Source organism: Mustelus asterias, chromosome X (assembly GCF_964213995.1).
Source record: "Mustelus asterias chromosome X, sMusAst1.hap1.1, whole genome shotgun sequence".
In the NCBI taxonomy this organism is placed as follows: domain Eukaryota; kingdom Metazoa; phylum Chordata; class Chondrichthyes; order Carcharhiniformes; family Triakidae; genus Mustelus; species Mustelus asterias.
Window position 1 is genome coordinate 3,450,175 of NC_135834.1, and position 20,630 is coordinate 3,470,804.

General features: G+C 47.6%; 1 protein-coding gene across 1 annotated transcript in view; it reads left to right on the top strand.

Moving 5' to 3' along the window:
• Positions 1-3,949: 3,949 nt before the first annotated feature.
• Positions 3,950-20,630, top strand: part of pou6f1 (POU class 6 homeobox 1) — a 161,313-nt gene continuing 144,632 nt past the window's right edge. Inside the window, exons 1-2 of the mRNA XM_078200995.1 lie at positions 3,950-4,003; positions 19,808-20,015. Coding sequence (XP_078057121.1) covers positions 3,950-4,003; positions 19,808-20,015 — 262 coding nt within the window. The remainder of the gene's footprint in view (positions 4,004-19,807; positions 20,016-20,630) is intronic.

Genomic DNA, 20,630 nt, shown 5'->3' on the forward strand with positions numbered 1-20,630 from the left:
TTCCGACCCCCTTACCCCAGCCTACCCTCTCGGGTAACTTCATGCGTCTTGGGGGAACCATGTGTGCCTGCAGCTGCACCCATTCAAAAAGGACAGATTGTATTTCAACAGGACTGGGACCAATGTCCTGCTGGGGAGTTTCACTGGTGTGGTTGGGAATGCCCAACTGAGAGTGTTAGGTAGTACTAGAGAAGTAAGTACAGTACTGCCATATTGTATATGAGTGCACTAACAAGGACTACGAAAAATACAAAGACAGGTTTACAATGTCTGCTGAATGAAGTTAGCTACAAGCACACATAGCCGTGGAATGCAGAGGCAAGAATGGTAATGTTGCTTAAAATGGCGAGGACACTTAATGTTCAAGACTAATAAAGTGTTCAGAAAAGATAGGGAAGGAAAAAGGAGGCGGGGTTGCATACAAACTCTGAGCAGGAGTAGGCCATGGAGTAAGGCCTCTCAGCCCCTCAAGCCTACTCCACCATTCAATAAGATCATGGTTGATCTAATGTTAGTGTTAACTCCTGACTGCTCCCAAAACCTTTCACCCCTTTGTTAATCAAGAATCTATCTAGCTCTGCCTTTAAAAATATTCAAAGATTCGGCTTCCACCCCTTTTGAGGAAGAAAGTTCCAAAGACACTCAACCCTCTGAGAGAAAAACATTCTCTCCCTCTCCATCCTAAATGGGCGACCCCTATTTGAACAAAGAACAGTATAGCACAGGAACAGGCCCTTCGGCCCGCCAAGCTACGCCAATCACGTTGTCCTATTTAAACCAACCGCTTATATCCCTCTATTCCCTGTCTGTTCATATGCCTATCAAGATAAGTCTTAAATGTGGCTAACATATCTGCCTCAACCTGGCAGCGCATTCCAGGCCCCCACCACCCTCTGTGTAAAAAACCTTGTAAGAAGTTTAACAACACCAGGTTAAAGTCCAACAGGTTTATTTGGTAGCAAAAGCCACACAAGCTTTCGGAGCTCCAAGCCCCTTCTTCAGGTGAGTGGGAATTCTGTTCACAAACAGGGCATATAAAGACACAGACTCAATTTACATGAATAATGGTTGGAATGTGAATACTTACAACTAATCAAGTCTTTAAGATACAAACAATACACATCTCTTTAGCCTGTCTTGATGTATTAACATACAGTGAGAGAGCATCAAGACAGGCTAAAGAGATGTGTATTGTCTCCAGACAGGACTGTCCTGTCTGGAGACAATACAGAATTTGTGAACAGAATTCCCACTCACCTGAAGAAGGGGCTTGGAGCTCCGAAAGCTTGTGTGGCTTTTGCTACCAAATAAACCTGTTGGACTTTAACCTGGTGTTGTTAAACTTCTTACTGTGTTTACCCCAGTCCAACGCTGGCATCTCCACATCATAAAAAAACTTCCCCACACATCTCCACTGAACCTTCTCCCCCCCCCTTACCTTGAACTTGTGCCCCCTTGTAATTGTCAAACAATGACCCCGAGTCCTAGATTCTCCCACAAGGGGAAACATCCTCTCCACATCCACCCTGTCGATACCCCTCAAGATCTTAAAGGTTTCGATCCATTCACCTCTTACTCTTCTAAACTCCAATGGATACAAACCTAGCCTGTCCAACCTTTCCTCATAAGACAACTTTCCTGATGTTAGTCTCGTAAACCTTCTTTCTCTCTTTTGTCTGGCACAGACATGGGCTGATTGGTCTCTTTCTGCTCCATAACCTTCCTATGGTTTGGTGAAGATACTGAGGAAGGGGAGCAATGAAGACATTCTCAGTGAGAAAAAGGTTATTGTACTTGGGAGGACAGTAGAATATTGCACGAATTAAATTCACCAACTCTCACCAACTTTTACAGATGCACCATAGAAAGCATTCTTTCTGGTTGTATCACAGCTCGGTATGGCTCCTGCTCAGCCCAAGACCGCAAGGAACTACAAAAGGTCGTGAATGTAGCCCAGTCCATCACGCAAACCAGCCTCCCATCCATTGACTCCATCTACACTTCCCGCTGCCTCGGGAAAGCAGCCAACATAATTAAGGACCCCACACACACCCCGGACATTCTCTCTTCCACCACCTTCTGTCGGGGAAAAAGATACAAAAGTCTGAGGTCACGTACCAACCGACTGAAGAACAGCTTCTTCCCTGCTGCTGTCAGACTTGAATGGACTTACTTTGCATTAAGTTGATCTTTCTCTACATCTTTATGATTGTAACACTACATTTTGCACTCCCTCGTTTCCTTCTCTATGAACGGTACGCTTTGTCTGTATAGCGCACAAGAAACAATACTTTTCACTGTATGTTAATACATGCAACAATAATAAATCAAATCAAAATTCATTCACAGTAGCTATTTTATACCTGACATAGTTCAGTTTAAATTTTGTCTGCATAAGTTGCTCTTTTGCAGCATGCTGTCTAAGACAGCTGAACAACTGATGGATGATTATTTATTGAGAAATTATATTCATGAGAATTTTCAAGATATTCCATGCAAAAGTTTATTATTATTGTGACAAGTAGGGTTACATTAACACTGCAATGAAGTTACTGTGAAAATCCCCTAGTCGCCACACTCCTTCAGGTACACTGAGGGAGAATTTAGCACGGCCAATGCACCCCAACCAACATGTCTTTCAGACTGTGGGAGCAAACTGGAGCACCCGGAGGAAACCCATGCAGACACGGGGGGAGAATGTGCAGACTCCACACAGACAGTGACCCAAGATGGGAATCGAACCCGGGTCCCTGGTGCTGTGAGGCAGCAGTGCTAACCATTGTGACATCATGTCATCATGGTACACAAGACATACAAAAATCAGAAAATGCTGGAAAATCTCAGCAGGTCTGACAGCATCTGTGGAGAGAGAGACCCCTCTGGATGACCCTTCGTCAGAGCTAAGGGCAAAGAAAATCAGAGAAGATTTATACTATGAGGGTGGCGGGGGGGGGGGGGGTGGGGGTGGTGTAGCTGTAATTGGACAAAGGGAATTCAAATGAGGATAAAGACGGCTGAGAGAGGTGCTAAAAGTGTCCATTAAGAGATCAGAATGGGAGAACAAGAGGTACAGAAGGAGAGCGGGAATGGAGAAGTGGAAAAATGGAAGAGAGAAAGAAGGATGATAAAAAAATGGATGAATGAGAAGAAAAGAAGAAACAATAGAATTATAGAATCCAATAGTACAGAAGGAGGCCATTCGGCCCATTGAGTCTGTACTGACCACAATCCCACCTAGGCCCTATTCCTGTAATCCCACGCATTTACCCTGCTAATCCCCCAACACTAGTGTCAATTTAGCATAGCCAATCAACCTAACTTGCACATCTTTGGACTGTGGGAGGAAACCAGAGCATCCGGAGAAAACCCGCGCAGAATGTAATAAAATAAATGGAAATGGGCTGAAGGTGGAGGGAAGAGTTCATGCTTTGAAGTTGTTGAACTCAATGTTCAGTCCGGAAGGCTGCAAAGTGCCCAATCGGAAGATGAGGTGCGGTTCCTCCAGTTTGCATTGGGGTTCGCTAGAACATTGTTGATGACAAAGGGTCATCCAGACTCGAAACGTTGGCTCAATTCTCTCTCCACAGATGCTGTCAGACCTGCTGAGATTTTCCAGCATTGTCTGTTTGTGTTTCAGATTCCAGCATCCGCAGTATTTTGCTTTTATCTTGGTACACCCTAGCTATAACTGTAACACTACATTCTGCACTCTCTCCTTTCCTTCTCTATGAACAGTATGCTTTGTATAGCGTGCAAGAAACAATACTTTTCCCTGTCTCCCAGTACATGTGACAATAATAAATCAAATCATTTATTTTTAAACCAAGCATTTAGAGGGTAACCCAAATGATTTTACGTTAATAATATTCTTCAACCGTTATTCATTGTTTGTATTCTGTTCCGCATTATGCAATAATGCAGATTAACCTTTTTTTTTCAGTGATGTACAATGGAAACTGGCAATCTGACAGAGCAACATGACGTTTTGGCTATCACTAAGCAGGTATGACACTTCTCTTTTTCCCTTCATTATGATTTCATCCTATTCAAATATAGAACAAGTAAATATTAAACAAAATAATAAGATTGTTACAACTTGTTTTCCCTGGTTATTTAATGGCCTTTTTATTGATGCATTTATTTAATGAGCACAATTGGGAAGAAGTGAACATGTTGATGTTTCGTTGTGGCATGTGTTGTGACACTCGCTGGAATTCTATCACTGCGCCCGCCATGGGAATCGGATAACGGAAAGTCCATTGACCTCGGGTGGGATTTTCCAGTCTCAGGTGGAGCGATGCTGTAAAATCCTGCCCAATGAGTGGTGGGAGCTTCTTACCCAGGAATTCTTATATGAGTTCCCAATCCCAATTATGCAATTGAGGAAGGAGCAAATCAATTTTGGATACTGTTTACGTCATGCGCCCTCCACAGCTAATCTCCTCCAGTAAGGGAAGGAAGGAGAATCAGCCTCAGTCCAGAAGAAGCTTACAAAAGGAGGAACATTTCCAGCTAAGGTATCGACCATGAGCCAACTGTGGCCTTAGTGAGCTTCTTCTGTAGTTGTTACAATCCCCTGAAAGAATAAAACTTTTCAAATGACCCCAATGGAAGAAATTGATCAACAAAATATCATTATTTTAAAGCTTTAACAGTCAATCCAAAACAGTGGCACAGTGGTCAGCACTGCTGCCTCACAGCGCCAGGGACCCGGGTTCAATTCCAGCCTTGGGTCACTGTCTTGTGCGGAGTTTGCACATTCTCCCCGTGTCTGCGTGGGTTTCCTCCGGGTGCTCCAGTTTCCTCCCACAGTCCAAAAGATGTGCGGGTTAGGTGTATTGACTGTGCTAAATTCTCCCTCATTGTAGGATTTTCACAGTAACTTCATTTAAGTGTGAATGTAAGCGCACTTGTGACTAATAAATAAACTTTACTTAACATGAGCTGACAGTCCAATTGTATTCAATAGAAACCAAAGATTACAGTATAAATAAATCATACAATGAAGACAAATTTCAGATTTCTTAGGTAGAACACATCACGTGCAGTCCTAATGTCTCGTATCACTTTATCTTCCCACTCTTCATCACATGGGATTTGTTCCTCCGACAACTGCTTCACTCAGTCCAAGATCCACAGATATGATTATCACTAAAGGGTACACTCTTGTGGAACCTCTTTCACTCGAGTCATGGCAGTCCTGGTGGTGTAGTTTTCCAGACTCCCCTTCACCTGACCACTCAGTAACATCCCAATACATGGCATGGCCGGCTCTGGTAAAACCCTCACAGCTCTTTAATGTGTCTGGATAGCTCACACAGTTTTTAGCTTCACAAACACAGCTTCACCAAGAGAGTTTGCGTTTGCTCTCTTTCTGCTGAAGGGAAACAACTTTTGAGAGGCCTGTTCTGACCACGGGCTGAAACCCAATCTCTCGGCCCATTTATGCTTCCCAATTAGCTTGTGTTTCCTTTGTGACTGAAGACACCGGTTCATTTCTCAAAGGTCTGATGTCACAACCAGGAAATCCAGTTAAGAAACCCAGACCTGGGCCGGAATTCTCTGACCTCACCCCCAGCTGGGATTTTCCGGTCTCGCTGCAGTGAATGGCGAAAAAAAATGATGCCTTTAAGCTTTGACAAAGGGTCATCTGGACTCGAAACGTCAGCTCTTTTCTCTCCTTACACATGCTGCCAGACCTGCTGAGATTTTCCAGCATTTTCTCTTTTGGCAGTGAATGGCGATTTGGCTGAGCACCAAATTCTCTGTTTTCATTGGCAGTGGGGCGTGTGTTAAAGGAGAATTCAGGCCCAGGCCTGTGTTCCAATTGGGGACATACAGGCTTTGAAATCACTTTGTTGCACAGCCCTTGGACTGTGTGTGATCTGGTCTCACATTTTCTGTCCTATCCATGGCTTTGCTCAAAGTCTTGAATTCCCAATTTGAAAGTGATTGCACTGCTTTTGACAACTTTATTACAAAGAGATCTCTGACAAAACTGGCTGTCAACCATTGATGTTTTCATGCCCACAATTAGCCTACTTTCCCCACTCTCATTTCGGGCTCCCATGAAGAATTGGATGTGCTAGAAATCTAGATTTCAAGTATGAGAAGTAGAAAGAGAGAGTTTCTGTAATACAGAAAGCCCTTTATTTAAAGTTTAAATGGTGCCAGTTTAATCCTGGGAACTGTCAGTTTTTGAAAAACATGCCTGTGCAGCAAAGGGCTTGCAACTTCAAAAAAAAGCTTTTAGAGAAAGTTTAAGTAAAATTTACAAAGGCAAAAGGAAGTTTAAATTTGTAATATTTCTGTTGATATCTTTACTGTTGAAGCAGTGCTTGTTATTTTTTTATGTTGGTCTGGCGTGAGATAGTCTTTGATCCAGCTTCTCGGTTCGAAACAGGCCATTGTCCTCATGTTTGTCAGAGAACTGTAGATCCTGAGGCCAAAGCTGCCTCTTGCTTCTCTTAGCAACTTTGAGCATTTAATGCAGAAGTGTCTACAGAATCTTGGTAGCGTTTTTGTGCGCTATCCAAGCATAGCCTCCTCAGTTTCATCTCCTCATATTTAGTTTAACTTCTCGAGTGAATTGCCAAAATGAGAAACTGTTAAATAGATATGTGTGCCAACAGCACACAATTATGGCATACAAACTACTTTTGAAAAGCAACTGTGACCCAAATGTTGTTAATGTTAAGTTTGTTCATTCTTGGGGTTTTACAGCTACTTATTGGATTAACAGTTAATGTTTGTAAGCAATCACAGAAGAGATAATTGGACAATTAAGTGAAGAGGAAATACAAAAGTCGAGATATTTCTGGGGAAGGGGGTGAAAGTGGGGAATGGAAGTGATTTGCCAGCCAAATTTAATGATAAAACCTCATTGGCCTTTTAAAATTCTGTTTTGTGCTTGGCAACTAGCCAGTTTGACAGGCCAGTTTCCAGCCACCAGGAAGGGTAGCAGGTTTTGGCTTGGGAGGGTTGTTTGGGTGACCAATCACAGTAAAGGATTTGCTTGTGGGACCGAGGGGTGGGGGAAGGGGACAGGGGAAAGCACTCTTGCTCTTCTGGATCCAAAAGCAATACTTAAACAGCAATTACCAACAGGCTGCTGTTGCTCCCATCTTTTAGCTGCCAGATTTCCCAAGCCCTGGGAAACGATATTAAATTGAATTAATTGCCAAGATATTGAGAATCGGCCTTCATTTAAATATGACTACAAACTGACCTCCACAGAGTGGGTTACTTGCATGTGGTTAAAATGGAAACAGGCATGTTTGTGAGTTGGGTTTTGCAAATCTTCTGATTTTTATAACACCCCCCTCCTGACCCTGAATGTGAAAGGGATAAAATTGACCCCTGTCCACCCCCACAAAATAATTCCTTCTTCTTATGTGGCTGATATTGCTATTTTATCACTTCACTAGAATAAAATAACAGGATGAACTGACAGAGGGTCTGGCACTTTGAGGACATTAATGCCACACAATCAGCTGACATCCTGCCCTGCTACAGCCTTTAATTTATTATACTGTGGTTCATAAATGATTGAGCAATTGTTTTACGACTGTATTCACTAATGTTAGATCCAATATGCTTCACAGCTCCAGGGTCCCGGGTTCGATTCCCGGCTCGGGTCACTGTCTGTGTGGAGTTTGCACATTCTCCTCGTGTCTGCGTGGGTTTCCTCCGGGTGCTCCGGTTTCCTCCCACAGTCCAAAGATGTGCGGGTTAGGTTGATTGGCCAGATTAAAAATTGCCCCTTAGAGTCCTGGGATGTGTAGGTTAGAGGGATTAGCGGGTAAATATGTGGGGGAAGGGCCTGGGTGGGATTGTGGTCGGTGCAGACTCGATGGGCCGAATGGCCTCCTTCTGCACTGTAGGGTTTCTATGATTTCTATGACTATGCCTCTATTCTCAACACTTCAAGCTAGGACTTCTAGATTTTGTGTTACAGAAGTTGATTTGTAATTAACCTCATTTGTAAATGTGGTCCAATTAGCATAATACATCCTCCCTAATGAATAACAATTATACCCCTAAGTTTCATGAAGATCAGAATTGACATGTTAGAATTGTAGGAGAAAGTCTGTTAGGGTGGCACAGTGGTTAGCACTGCTGCCTCACAGCGCCAGGGACCCGGGTTCAATTCCCAGCTTGGATCACTGTCTGTGCGGAGTTTGCACGTTCTCCCTGTGTCTGTGTGGGTTTCCTCCCACAGTCCAAAGATGTGCAGGTTAGGTGGATTGGCCATGCTAAATTAACCCTAGTGTCAGGGGGATTAGCAGGGTAAATATGTGGGGTTACGGGAATAGGACCTGGGTGGGATTGTGGTCGGTGCAGACTCGATGGGCCAAATGGCCTCCTTCTGCACTGTAGAATTCTATTTTGTTCTGTTTTGTTTTGTAACTAAACTTTTTAAGTAATTAGTATAAATCATTAATATGCTCTCTTGTGATATTCCAATTTCTGTTGGAGTTTTATGAAGAACTTGCACTTTGTATATTGCAAAAGAAACTCTTTTTCCTAGTTGTTAATTTGCTGATGCAATTGATGTATAATTAGCACAGTTCACTAATAACAGTGTACCATCCAAGTTCCATTAAGGCATGACCAAAATTTTTGAAGTCCAGCATTTCAGAAGGTTTGCATGCCTGTTTCCTTCATTATAAATGTTCAGCTCACTTTCTCTCCAAATAATTTGACATCTTGTAATTTTGGAATTATTGTGACATGGATTGGTTTGGTGCACTTAGCCTGCAATATAAAATTTTTGAATGTGCATTCAAATTTTACAGGTTAAAGATTGAAAGTATTTTTGTACATTTAACCTAATTTATTTGAACATGCATAGCTTGTATTCATTTGATGCAAGAGTATGGGCAGGGAAACTTGTTGTTGGAAAGGATCCAAGCTGTTTTAATTTAAAAGCTTAATTTCAATTTGACAAAGTATTATTCAGGAGCTGAAATGAAGAGCAGCCCACTGCAGGTACAGTGAACCAGGGGTTTTGAAGCAATGGCAGATTCACTGGGTTGGTGAAAATGTTCATGCAATAATGCACTCATAGAATCTCTACAGTGCAGAAGGAGACCATTCGGCCTATCAAGTCTGCACCGGCCACGATCCCACCCAGGCCCTATTCTCGTAACCCCACATATTTACCCTGCTAAACTAGCATGGTCAATCCATTGAACCCGCACATCTTTGGACTGTGGGAGGAAACCAGAACACCTCGAGGAAACCCGTGCAGACACGGGGAGAACGTTCAATCTCCGCACAGTCACTCGAGGCCGGAATTGAACCTGGGTCCCTGGCGCTGTGAGGTAGCAGTGATAACCACTGTGCTGCCGTGCCGCCACTCCTATGTGTCAGGATGTTTTAGACTCAACAGAATAATGCTCCTCTTCTGAACCTGCATTAATTAGCTAAGCAGGCAAAGTGATTGGTTGGTGAGTTTTAAAGTTTCTTTCTTTCAGTAAACTAGGACCAGGAAAATACATGTAGCATATTCATTTTTTAGCTTAACTAGTTAAACTCCATGATAACCAAAAATAATTGTTGAACAAAGAGATATGGTAGAACGGGTTATGTGCTTAGACTGCAGAATGTGGGAATTTGTAGATGGCACGACCCTCGTGAGCAAACGTATGTGGGAGCTCTCTCCAGCTCAGAGTCATTGAGCTGCAATGTGAGTTGCATAGTCTCTGATTGTTGTAGGGTGTTGGTTACAATTCGGTAGGTAGGTCTGAAGAAGTCTTCGTAGTCATACATAGACTAACTGTAAGTCTTTGACTTTTGGAACTATTTACAAATATAGAGTAAAGGGTAGGAGCTGTCTCCATTCTGGCTGGTACACACAGCTCTGTCCCACACCAGACTGACCCTGGGTGTGGGTCTTGTGCTCTCTTATATCATTGTATGGGCAGTACTGTTCTCAGTAGCACATTAACCCTGTAACTACTAGACCCTTATACTACACTGACACATAAAAAAAGGGCGGGGGGCGGGGGGGGGAGTTTCTGGACAGTTGCATCCAGTCACAGGGGAATACAGTCCAGATGGCAAAACAGCTTCAGGAAAGGGAGAATGTAATAATCTTACTGAGGCCAGTCTTCCATCACCAATCAGCTATTTATTTACAGTGAGATCTGAACACCATTCAATGGCTACAGAGTGCAGATCGGTCCCGAGTCTATCGACTGCCGACCTTGCCTGAATAATGCGCAAGAAACAATACTTTTCACAGTATACTAATACATGTGACAAGAATAAACCAAATCAAAGCCAGCTGGTTTTAAACCCTCCCCACCCCCACCCTATTGGCTGAGCCCCCACTTGCCTAATAGGGGAGCTCATATTCTATGAGGCCCATGGGGAGATCTATTGACGATCCCCTGTGGCCCACATAACATCCCTCTCTCCTCAAGTCCTGTGTACTTCCGCCACGGGGTGGTGGGGCGCAGGCGAGGCGCGGTGCCGTGGGAGTGAGGGGTCTTCTCCACCGGGGTTGATGTGAGGCAGGACTGGATCAGGATATGTGGAGCGGATCGGAGACTTTTGCTTCCAAAAGGGAGCGCCATAAAGCCACCGACTCTGGTTCTTCCTGAGGTCTCACTTCGATAGGGCCGCCTGTCTCTTCTACTTCTACTTTAGGAATCCGTGTCCTCATCAACTGGAAGGGCAGGTGTGGGGTCGACTTCCATTCAAGACTCGACACTGGCAGTGGTCGACCCCATGGCTGCTAATGAGGCCTACACTGGCATGGGCTCCCTACTCCTGAGATGGACCAGGTGCTTCCTGACAATTTTGCCCTGCACTTGAACCTTATAAGACACGGGCCCTGCTTTCTCCATTATGATCCAATGGACCCAACTGGGGCTGTCCCAGTCCCCATGGACTGGGTCACTGGTTTTGAATAGAGTCATAGAGGTTCACAGCATGGAAACAGGTCCTTCGGCCCAACTTGTCCATGCCGCCCTTTTTTTCTTTAAACGACTAAGCGAGTGCCAATTGCCCGCGTTTGGCCCATGTCGCTCGATACCCATCTTACTCATGTAACTGTCTAAATGCTTTTTAAAAGACAAAATTGTACCCGCCTCTACTACTGCCTCTGGCAGCTTGTTCCAGACACTCACCACCCTCTGTGTGAAAAAATTGCCCCTCTGGACACTTTTGTATCTCTCCCCTCTCACCTCAAACCTATGCCCTCGAGTTTTAGACTCCCCTACCTTTGGGAAAAGATATTGACTATCTAGCTGATCTGTGCTCCTCATTATTTTATAGACCTCTATAAGATCACCCCTTAGCTTCCTACGCTCCAGAGAAAAAAGTCCCAGTCTATCCAGCCTCTCCTTATAACTCAAACCATCAAGTCCCGGTAGCATCCTAGTAAATCTGTTCTGCACTCTTTCTAGTTTAGTAATATCCTTTCTATAATAGGGTGACCAGAACTGTACATAGTACAGTACAAGGAGGGGTTGGAGTATAAGCGTAGGGAAGTCTTGCTGCAACTGCACAAGGTACTGATGAGACCACATCTGGAGGAATGTGAGCATTTTTGGTCCCATTCTTTAAGGAAAGATATTATTTCATTGGAGGCAGCTCAGAGAAGGTTCACTGGGATGATCTCCGGTATGGAGGGATTATCTTATGAGGAAAGGTTGAACAGAAATTTAGAAGAATGAGATGTTATCTCACTGAAACATATGGGATTCTTAAGGGGCTTGACAGGGTAAACACTGAGAGGATGTTTCCCCTCATGGGGGAGTCTAGGACCAGAGGGCAGAGTCTCAGAATAAAGGGTCACCAATTTAAGACTGAGATGAGGATGAATTTCTTCTCTGAGGAATATGAGTCTTTGGAACTCCTTGCCACAGAGAGGTGTGGGGACAGAGTCCCTGTGTATATTGAAGGCTGAGAAAGATTTTTGATCAGTAAGGGAATCAAGGGTTACAGGAAAAGGCAGAAAAGTGGATGTGAGGGATGTCGGATCAGCCATCAGGCTCGATCAGGCTCGATCAGCCATCAGGCTCGAAGGGCTGAATGGCCTATTTCTTATAGTCTTTGATTTATTATTGTCACATGTATTGGGATACAGTGAAAAGTATTGTTTCTTGCACGTGATACAGACAAAGCATACCATTCATAGAGTACATAGGGGAGAAGGAAAGGAGAGGGTGCAGAATGTAGTGTTACAGTCACAGACAGGGTGTAGAGAAAGATCAGCTTAATATTTGATTTATTATTGTCACATGTATCGGGAGACAGTGAAAAGTATTGTTTCTTGCGCGCTATACAGACAAAGCATACCGTTCATAGAGAAGGAAAGGAGAGAATGCAGAATGTAGTGTTACAGTCATAGCTAGGGTGTAGAGAAAGATCATCTTAATACAAGGTAAGTCCATTCAAAAGTCTGACAGCAGCAGGGAAGAAGCTGTTCTTGAGTCGGTCGGTACGTGACCTCAGACTTTTGTATCTTTTTCCCGATGGAAGAAGGTGGAAGAGAGAATGTCCGGGGTGTGTGGGGTCCTTAATTATTCTGGCTGCTTTGCCGAGGCAGCGGGAAGTGTAGACAGAGTCAATGGATGGGCGGCTGGTTTGCGTGATGGATTGGGCTACATTCACGATCTTTTGTAGTTCCTTGCGGTCTTGGGCAGAGCAGGAGATATACCAAGTTGTGATAACAACCAGAAAGAATGCTTTCTAAAAGTTGGTGAGAGTCGTAGCTGACATCCCAAATTTCCTTAGTCTTCTGAGAAAGTAGAGGCATTGGTGGGCTTTCTTAACTATAGTGTCAGTATGGGGGGACCAGGACAGGTTGTTGGTGATCTGGACACCTAAAAACTTGAAGCTCTCGACCCTTTCTCCTTCGTCCCCGTTGATGTAGACGGGGGCATGTTCTCCTTTACGCTTCCTGAAGTCGATGACAATCTCCTTCGTTTTGTCGACATTGAGGGAGAGATTATTGTTGCCGCACCAGTTCACCAGATTCTCTATCTCATTCCTGTACTCTGTCTCATCATTGTTTGAGATCCGACCCACTACGGTGGTGTCGTCAGCAAATTTGAAAATCGAATTGGAGGGGAATTTGGCCACACAATCACAGGTATATAAGGAGTATAGTAGGGGGCTGAGAACACAGCCTTGTGGGGCACCGGTGTTGAGGATGATCGTGGAGGAGGTGTTGTTGCCTATCCTTACTGATTGTGGTCTGTGAGTTAGGAAGTTCAGGATCCAGTCACAGAGGGAGGAGCCGAGGCCCAGGCCACGGAGTTTGGAGATGAATTTTGTGGGAATAATAGTGTTGAAGGCTGAGCTGTAGTCAATAAGGAGGAGTCTGACATAGGTGTCTTTTTTATCCAGGTGTTCCAGGGTTGAGTGCAGGGCCAGGGAGATGGCGTCTGCTGTGCACCTGTTGCGGCGATAGGTAAACTGTAGTGGATCCAGGTAGTCCGGGAGGCTGGAATTGATTCGTGCTATGATTAGCCTTTCGAGACACTTCATAATGATGGATGTCAGAGCCACCAGACGATAGTCATTAAGGCACGCTGCCTGGCTTTTGTTAGGTACCGGGATGATGGTCGTCTTCTTGAAGCAGATAGGGACCTCAGATTGTTGTATAGAGAGGTTGAAGATGTCTGTGAATACCCCCGCCAGCTGATCCGCGCAGGATCTGGGTGCTCATCCGTGTACCCCATCTGGGCCAGTCGCTTTCTGTGGGTTGACCTTCAAGAAAGCTGCTCTGACATCTGCAATGGTGACCCCAGATACAGGTTCATCCAGGGCTTCCAGGGTGGAGGGCATGCTCTCACTGACCTCTTGCTCAAAACAGGAGTAGAATGCATTGAGCTCATCAGGGAGGGGTGCGTTGGAGCCGGCGATTTTACATACCTTCATCTTGTAGCCTGTTATGTCTTGTGGAACAAAATCTAGTTTTGCAGTTATTTCAAGGATGAAGTAGTTTTAGCTATTGAGAGCTATACAATGGGCCTGATTTTACTAAAACTTGGTAAAATCGGGCGTGAGGCGAGTAGTGCGATCCGCGCCGGTGTCCACGTTACCAAGGCCCAAAAATGGATGTGATCAGGACTGTGCCCGATAAAGGCGCGGCGGCCATTTGAATGCATTTAAATTGACTTAATGGGCTGCACACCCAACCTTAACGGCACTTTCCCCTTTACCACCACATTCACCCATCCGGAATCGGCGTGAAACAGACATGCTTCATAAAAGTCCGATTCGGGCGCTCCATCAGTGAGGGTTAGTGAGGAGGTAAGTGCCTCGCGTCCGACGGCTTTCTGCTGCTTACTTATGAAAGGGGCCCTTTCGTTGCAGCCATTTTGTTTCTTGGGTCGATGGGGGCTCTGCGAGTGTGTGTGGGGGATGGGGGGCTGTTTCTCAGCAGGGTGTCCGATGTCCGACTTGCAGCACGGACCTGGGTCTCAGCGCTGACCTCAGGTCTTGTGGATGCTGCTGGGTCCTCGTGCACTCAGCACTCTGCCAGCTGAAGGATGTGCACAAAGCCCTTGCAAATTGCACTGCTGCAGCCTCTCAACTTTTCAAGGAGCTGTGATTGTGGGGAACATGTGACTGGGGGAATTGGGGCTATGGACAGTGACTGTTGCTGGGCTAGGGGCAAGCAGCGTTCCTTAACCTCGACATGTGTTCCCCTCCATCTCCAAAACCACCCCCCCCCGCCCTTTCAGAGTGATGAGATAGCTTTTGTGATGCAACCAATTGATCTTAGAAGTGATAGAGGTTTACTTGCTGTTCCTTTGGTTGTTGCTGGAGCTGAGGAGGAGGAGCAGAGGGAAGGATTGCGGGCACAGGAGGCCCGGGCCTTACCACTTGCAGGAGGAGAGGGAGACGACCACCAGAGGCAGGAGGCGGCTGCCATTTGCTCAGAGCGGGGTGGGGGGGAGGGGGGGGGGGTGGGGTGCAGGAGAAGGAGGGAGCAGAGACCCCGGCAATTTCATGCACGGGTGTCATTTGAACATCTCAGCCTCTGAAAGGAGACAGTGCAACACCTGTGCAACCTGTTGCAGGACCTGGCAGCTCGGGGTGGTGGTGGTGGGGAGAGGGGGCTCTCGGTGGCTTCAAATTGACGGCCACTCTGAACTTTGATGCGACTGGCTCCTTCCAGACCCCTAGCGGAGATGTCTGTGGCATCTCCCAGTCAGCTGTGCACACCTGTGTCAAGCAGGTCACAGAAGCCCTGTATGCCTGGGCTGGGCTGTACATCAAATTTAACCTGGACCAGGCCCATCAGGAAGCCCGGGCTGCAGAGTCTGCAGCCATTGTGGGGGTGCCTAACGTACAGGGGCCATCGACTGCACACACGTCACCCTCAAGGCCCCGCTGCAGAATCCACGGAGATTCATCAACAGAAAAGGGTTCCACTCCCTGAATGTGCAGCTGGTGAGTGACCATAACATGAACATTATGCTCGTCTGTGCAAGACACCCAGGCAGAGTGCAAGACACCCAGGCAGAGTGCAAGACACCCAGGCAGAGTGCATGACAGCTTCATTGTCAGGAGCTCGGACATCCCGGAGGCATTTGAGGAGGAGCCCAGGCTGCGGAGGTGGCTTGTGGGTGATATGGGTTACCCGCTTCGGACATGGCTGATGAGGCCTGTGACTGAGGCCTGTGCCTGAGGCTGAAACCCGCTATAATGAGGCCCATGTAGCCACCGCGCGATAGTGGAGAGGTGCATTGGGCTCCTCATGATGCGATTCTGATGCCTGGACCGATCTGGCGGGCCCTACAATACAGACCTCTGATCTCCTCCTGCATTATGGTGGTGTGCTGTGCCCTGCTCTGCACAACCTGGCACAGCAGAGAGGTGACCTAATTAGAGGAGGAGGAGGAGGATGTGGAGGCCGACCAGCCGGGCACCGCTGGGGAGGAGACGCCCAGCAGGAGGAGGAAGAGGAGGAGCACACTGAGCGACACCACCCAGGCACTGGAGAGCTGACAGCTTGGATGAGGCATGAGAGGGCAGCTAGGCAGGCCCTGATCACCAGGTGGTTCAGTCGCTAGGAGCTTGTGTCTATGGGTTTCATTCCCCCCCCGTACAGGGCCCTGGGGTGGGTGGGGTGGGGGACAGGAGGGAATCGCTTGTGAGGTCTGGGGAACCAATGGTTTCCTTTTCTCAGGGACACAGCATTGAGGGGTCTCCCCAACTGACAACAACATGAAGCATCCCTCCGGTCTTCATCAATGGAAGAGGACTCCTATTTGAGACAAATTAGTCACAGGTGGGTGGTGAAAAAAAAATTAATGATTACAATTAAGGTGTTTAAATAATAAGTTCTGAAATAAACACTTGTGAACAGAAAATGTTAACGTGCTTACATATCTTTCTAACTAGTGCAGCCTTTCACCCGTGACATCTCAGCACAACTACAACTTCCTAACCTCGCGTGGTCCACCACTACATCTCAGTGACTCCCCAGAATGTACATCAGACATGGAGGGAGCCAGCTGCCTACCCCGCCCCCACCCCACCCCCGCCATGGCCTGTGATGCATGTGGCAGGCGTCCTCTGGAGGTCCTGGACCTTGACTGCCCTGGCCGGCTTCCAGGTGTCTGGGATATTTCCATGACACCCTCTTCATCCCGCTGCCCCTGAGATGCCCCGGTGTCAGGAAGAGGGGAGTCAGAAGGTGTAGCCATAGTCTCTTGGCTGGAAGGCCCCAGCATGGGCTCGAGCCCTTCCTCCTCCCTTGGGGTTCCTGTGGGCCCCTGGGTCACTCCATGGGACTGCAGTACTTCTGCAGTGAGCTCCAGAAGCTCCGGCGTTACCTGGCACTACCAGTCCTGGAGGACCACCTGCGTCCTACCATGGTGGTCGAGCCCTCCTGAGTTGGGGGGCCACCTGTCAATGACCGCAGCAAGTGCCCTCTGAGACTGGGCCACATTCTGCAGCCCCTCAGCCATGACCCTCTGAGACTGGGCCACATTCTCAAGGGCTGCTCCCGTAGCCCGCTGTGTCTCAGCGCTGTCCCGCTGGGTCTCCTGCAAGCTCTGCAGCCCCTCAGCCATGGGCAGTAGATTCTCGAGAATCCTGTTCAGTCCCTCAGCTGTGGCCCGCTGTGACTCACCCGCGGCCCTCTGGGACTCTGCTGTGACTCAGCCATCGCTTGGAGCCTGCCACTCATGGTGAGGATTCCCTGCCCCAGGCTTTCCACTGCAGATGCCACCTTACAGTGTTGGCCTGGGAACCATGCAAGACAGACAATAACTGATCCACCTGAAAGCTTTGGGACTCCTCCCAACAGCCTCGCAGTCGGTTCAGTGTGGCCGTCAGCCCCTCCTGCATTCCCTGGCTCTGTTGCTGCATCTCCAGCAGCTGAGGGAGAAGTGATCTCAGAGGCCCAGCATGGAGCCTGGGGCCAGCTGAGTCCTCGCCTCCAGCAGGCCCCCGCATGCCAGAGGCTCAGATGTTCCTTCCTCCACCCGATGTACATTATCAGATGTGTCGTGCTCACCAGAGAGTGACCCAGAAGCCTCATCACTAACTGGACCCACCGACGTGTCAGTATCTGGGATGGTGAGTTGTGAGGTGGCAGCTGATGCCAAAACTGTGCCACCCTCGGACGATATGGGTGAAGGGACCTCCGAGGACTCGTCCGAGCTGTCTGGACCAGGATCTGTGGGAGCTGCAGCAGGGGCCTGGAATCCAGAAGGCCCCAGGGCTTCCGGATCAGTCCCTGCAGCACAGGACATAAGGTTAAGTGCAAGGGAGGGAGAGGAATCCGGGATGCCAAACACATGATTCACATTTCTCCATTGAACATAGATCAAAGCACCAAGAAAATTACATCACAGGAACAGGCCCTTCGGCTCTCCAAGCCTGTAGCGACCAGACTGCCCATCTGATTTGTAACCCCCTACCCTTCCGGGGACCATATGTCTCTATTTCCATCCCATTCACATAGCTGTAAAGACAGGGTCACTATCGTATCTGCCTCCACGACCTCCCCCGGCAGCGAGTTCCAGGCACCCACTACCCTCTCTGTGCAAATAAACACACCTCATACATCTCCTTTACACCTTGCCCCTCGCACCCGAAACTCGTGCCCCCGAGAAGTTGCCTCAAAGTGAGTGGAGAAATGACAGGTGCTCACGTCTTGACGGCAGCCCGACCTGAAGTGACTGCCTCCCAGGCCGCATTTCCATCAGCCCCACTGGGTCTGCATCCTCCTGGGGGGAAGAGGGTGTCCTGCCTCACCTCTGCTGCATCCAGCAACCTCCCCAGGTCACCCTCAGAGAATCGGGGAGGCTGGGTCGTGCGCTCATTCTGTCCTGCACTGCCTGCCTGTCCATTCTTGAGTTTTTAATGGTGCTGCCCCTCGTTAGGGCAGATCAGTTGCAGGCAGTTTGGCAGAACATTCCAGCAAGTTCCATGCAGTTTGCTTATTAGCATTGAGGGGAAGGCAAGTGAGCACTTGCAGGTGTGCTGATGGGGAGAGGGGGCGGGGGGTGGATCAGTGCCTCAATGATTGGGGACAGGGGAGAGAGAGGGAGGTGTCACACAGCTATCAGAGTCCAGAGGAGATGGGGCCTTGTGCGGGAGGGTCCGGGGTGGGGGTGAGGGGGATCACCCTGCCTGATATCTGTAGGGTGGAGGGTGGATCTCTCTGCCTGAGATCAGTGAGGGGGAAGGGGGGTCCGCTGCCACCCTGTCTGAGATCAGTCGGGGGGAAGGGGGGGTCCGCTGCCACTCTGCCTGTGATCAGTGTGGGGAAAGGGGGATCCGCTGCCACTCGGTCTGAGATCAGTGGGGGGGAAGGGGGGGTCCGCTGCCACTCTGCCTGTGATCAGTGTGGGGAAAGGGGGATCCGCTGCCACTCTGCCTGTGATCAGTGTGGGGAAAGGGGGATCCGCTGCCACTCTGCCTATGATCAGTGAGGGGGAAGGGGGGTCCGCTGCCACTCTGCCTGAGATCAGTGAGGGGGAAGGGGGGCAGGGGGCTGCGATCAGTCTGGGTAGCGGGGGGGCGGTAGGGGATAAGGGGTCAGTCATGTTGTGGGGGTGGGGCAGTGTCTGTGGGGGCCAGGGGGAGGTATTATCCGGTCCGGGAGGGATGTGGCAGGGAGCAGCATTCCATCATTGTTCTCTGCGCATGTGTAGGAGGCGCTGATCGGAGCTGCAGGATTTTGGGCGCGTTAAGCCCCGCCCACAGGCTGTGCAGCACGATTCAGAATCACTGATATTGTTTCAGGTAGAGTGCGTACGGGGGCGTCTGAAAACGGGTCTAAAAGTCGGATCTGAAACACTCCCAGTTTCAAGTTCGCCCAGCACTGAGAATCAAAATGGTAAAATAGGGCCCAAAGAATCTACAGGCTGTTTCTATTTGAATGATGACTGTAACTCTATCAAGTCCAGTTTTGTGCTTGTTTTCAGCAGGAATGGAAACCCTGGTTATTCTCTCCTCCTCCTTCCCCTCCTGCCATGGGGAACAATTGTAATGATTCATCTTTCCTGATTAAATATGAACTAATAATACAGAGCAGAGCTGTGATGTATTTACCCACTGTGCCATCAAGTAAGCCATACTTAACATGTTTAGTATTCAACGTTGATTTGTTTTCAGATGGCTACATCACAGGCCAAATGTTAAATATTGCATCATTAGGTTTTAAATAAGAAACTACTTTTGGACCCACAGAGAATCCAGGTCTTTACTTCAGATCTCAATACCATCCCTGGAAATTAAAAACTGAACTATTAGACATAGGACCATAACTGAGGGACAAGATGCAGCTTTTGCATTTGATTCTTAATTAATGTATTGGCAGGCCACAGTGATGACTGGGCAAGAAATCAGCAAAGTTCCATCAAGGAAAGTGGATGTCTCATCCAAAGCAGGAGGTGATGTGGAATCTCGAGGAATTGTTCTCCCTACAGCAGTGGTGGTTGAGCGAAACAATGAAAGCAACATTTCCACTGAGGCACCAAAGGTTCCCAGAGGTTCTGTGCAGGAGAACCGCTGCCACAAGTCTGCTGGTGAGCAGGATTTAATTTTTGAACACTCCTGGCCTGTATGCGTTCACAAGCAGCATTTCTGTTAACCTCATGAGAATCCCAACAATGTTTCTGTTCCATTTTTGAGAACACAGTGGGACCTACTTAATGAAAAGAAAGTGGTCAAATTTACTAACCGCATATGTTAATTAAAAGACAATAAATGATTAAAATTGTTTCTTCATGAGGTCACATAGAATCATAGAATCCCTACAATGCAGAAGGAGGCCATTTGGCCCATCGAGTCTGCACCAGCAATAATCCCACCTAGGCTCTATCCCCATAACCCCGCGCATTTATCCTAGCTAGTCCCCCTGACACTAAGTGGCAATTTAGCATGGCCAATCCACCTAACCTATACATCTTTGGACACTAAGGGACAATTTAGCACAGCCAATCCACCTAACTTATACATCTTTGGACACTAAGGGACAATTTAGCATGGCCAATCCAGCTACCCTGAACATCTTTGGACACGAACGGACAATTTAGCATGGCCAATCCACCTAACCTACACATCTTTGGACACTAAGGGGCAATTTAGCATGGCCAATCCACCTAACCTACACATCGTTGGACACTAAGGGCCAATTTAGC